This window comes from Diaphorina citri, unplaced genomic scaffold (assembly GCF_000475195.1).
Source record: "Diaphorina citri unplaced genomic scaffold, Diaci psyllid genome assembly version 1.1 scaffold2230, whole genome shotgun sequence".
Classification (NCBI taxonomy): domain Eukaryota; kingdom Metazoa; phylum Arthropoda; class Insecta; order Hemiptera; family Psyllidae; genus Diaphorina; species Diaphorina citri.
This window is the reverse complement of record NW_007379655.1, coordinates 1-2500: the sequence shown is the minus strand read 5'-3', so window position 1 is coordinate 2500 and position 2500 is coordinate 1. Positions and strand designations below refer to the sequence as shown.

At 45.5% G+C, this 2500-nt stretch overlaps 1 protein-coding gene across 1 annotated transcript in view; it reads right to left on the bottom strand.

The window, feature by feature from the left end:
• Positions 1-2441, bottom strand: part of LOC103518529 (Down syndrome cell adhesion molecule-like protein Dscam2) — a 42047-nt gene extending 39606 nt beyond the window's left edge. Inside the window, 1 exon segment of the mRNA XM_026830291.1 lies at positions 2400-2441. Within this exon segment, the coding sequence (XP_026686092.1) occupies positions 2400-2441 (42 nt within the window).
• Positions 2442-2500: the final 59 nt, after the last annotated feature.

Below are 2500 nucleotides of genomic sequence, written 5' to 3'. Positions count from 1 at the left end.
ACACACACACACACACACACACACACACACACACACACACACACACACACACACACACACACACACACACACACACACACACACACACACACACACACACACACACACACACACACACACACACACACACACACACACACACACACACACACACACACACACACACACACACACACACACACACACACACACACACACACACACACACACACACACACACACACACACACACACACACACACACACACACACACACACACACACACACACACACACACACACACACACACACACACACACACACACACACACACACACACACACACACACACACACACACACACACACACACACACACACACACACACACACACACACACACACACACACACACACACACACACACACACACACACACACACACACACACACACACACACACACACACACACACACACACACACACACACACACACACACACACACACACACACACACACACACACACACACACACACACACACACACACACACACACACACACACACACACACACACACACACACACACACACACACACACACACACACACACACACACACACACACACACACACACACACACACACACACACACACACACACACACACACACACACACACACACACACACACACACACACACACACACACACACACACACACACACACACACACACACACACACACACACACACACACACACACACACACACACACACACACACACACACACACACACACACACACACACACACACACACACACACACACACACACACACACACACACACACACACACACACACACACACACACACACACACACACACACACACACACACACACACACACACACACACACACACACACACACACACACACACACACACACACACACACACACACACACACACACACACACACACACACACACACACACACACACACACACACACACACACACACACACACACACACACACACACACACACACACACACACACACACACACACACACACACACACACACACACACACACACACACACACACACACACACACACACACACACACACACACACACACACACACACACACACACACACACCCACCCCAAAAAAGATTAGAGATCAATTTTGTACCCCGCCTTTTATTCACTTCATAATTTGTGTCCTCCTACTTCACGTAGTAGGTACCTACCTTTCTTTCCCCTCATTGCACTCCTCTTTCTCTAATATTACTTTTGCTTCACTGCATTGGCGGCGTGCCACCTACCTTTCTTTACCCTCATTGCACTCGTCTTTCCTCTAATCTCACTTCTGCTTCACTGCATTGGCGGCGTGCAATGCTTTAAAAATAAATCGATGGCCCGCCGCCAATGCAGTGAAGCAGAAGTGAGATTAGAGGAAAGAGGAGTGCAATGGGGGTAAAGAAAGGTAGGTGGCACGCCGCCAATGCAGTGAAGCAGAAGTAATATTAGAGGAAAGAGGAGTGCAATGAGGGGAAAGAAAGGTAGGTACTACGTGAAGTAGGAGGACACAAATTATGAAGTGAATAAAAGGCGGGGTACAAAATTGATTTCTAATCTTTTTTGGGGTGGGATGGATTTTTGTTTATTTTTTGTGGGCACTTGATTGATTTTGGGAGGAACGACTTGGCGGGGTCTTTTTTATGCCACGAAGTGGTATTTTTTGGGGGGATTACTTATTATAGTAGGTTGGTAATAGGTGTTTGGCCAGATGATTTAATACAATAAAGTTCAGTTTGCATTCTGGAAATCTGTGTCTCCGTTTCTTAAACATGGCGCAGTCGGTAGAATTTTCTTTCGTGGCGCAGGATTCGCTTTGTAAATTGAAAAATACTGAAGAGGAATGCTGTGTATATGAGCCAGTTTAAGTGTGAAAGTCCTGTGAATGACGTGAATGATTATGTACTGAGTGAGGACGATCTTTGGACTTACAAAAAAAAAAAAAAAAAGCATGTGTTGGCCAGATGATTTATTACAATAAAGTTCAGTTTGCATTCTGGAAATCTGTGTCTCCGTTTCTTAAACAATAGGTACGCTATGTTGTTGTTGTAGCAGCAGGCAGCGAGTCATCAAATTTCCACGGTATGTTCTTCTCTGAGGTCCAAGGCCAGGAATAAGGCAACATCTTTTGGTTTATCCCAAAGGTCTCGTACTGTCAATGTAGTTGGGTGAGCTGGGCAATGGAACAGATGATGCACATCGTGAGGTCCTGTGTTGCATTGGTTGCACTTGTCTTGGATGTTGGGATCAAGTCTATGCATATAATGATTAAGCATAGGTATACGCTATAAAAGTTGCCTGTGAGAACTTACCTCGTACAAGTTAACTTACCTCGTACAAGGAGCTGTACCAGTTGATCTTTCCCATAGACATTACTAGCCTGACAGAAGTAACTTACCTTGTACAAGGAGCTGTACCAGTTGCTGATCTTT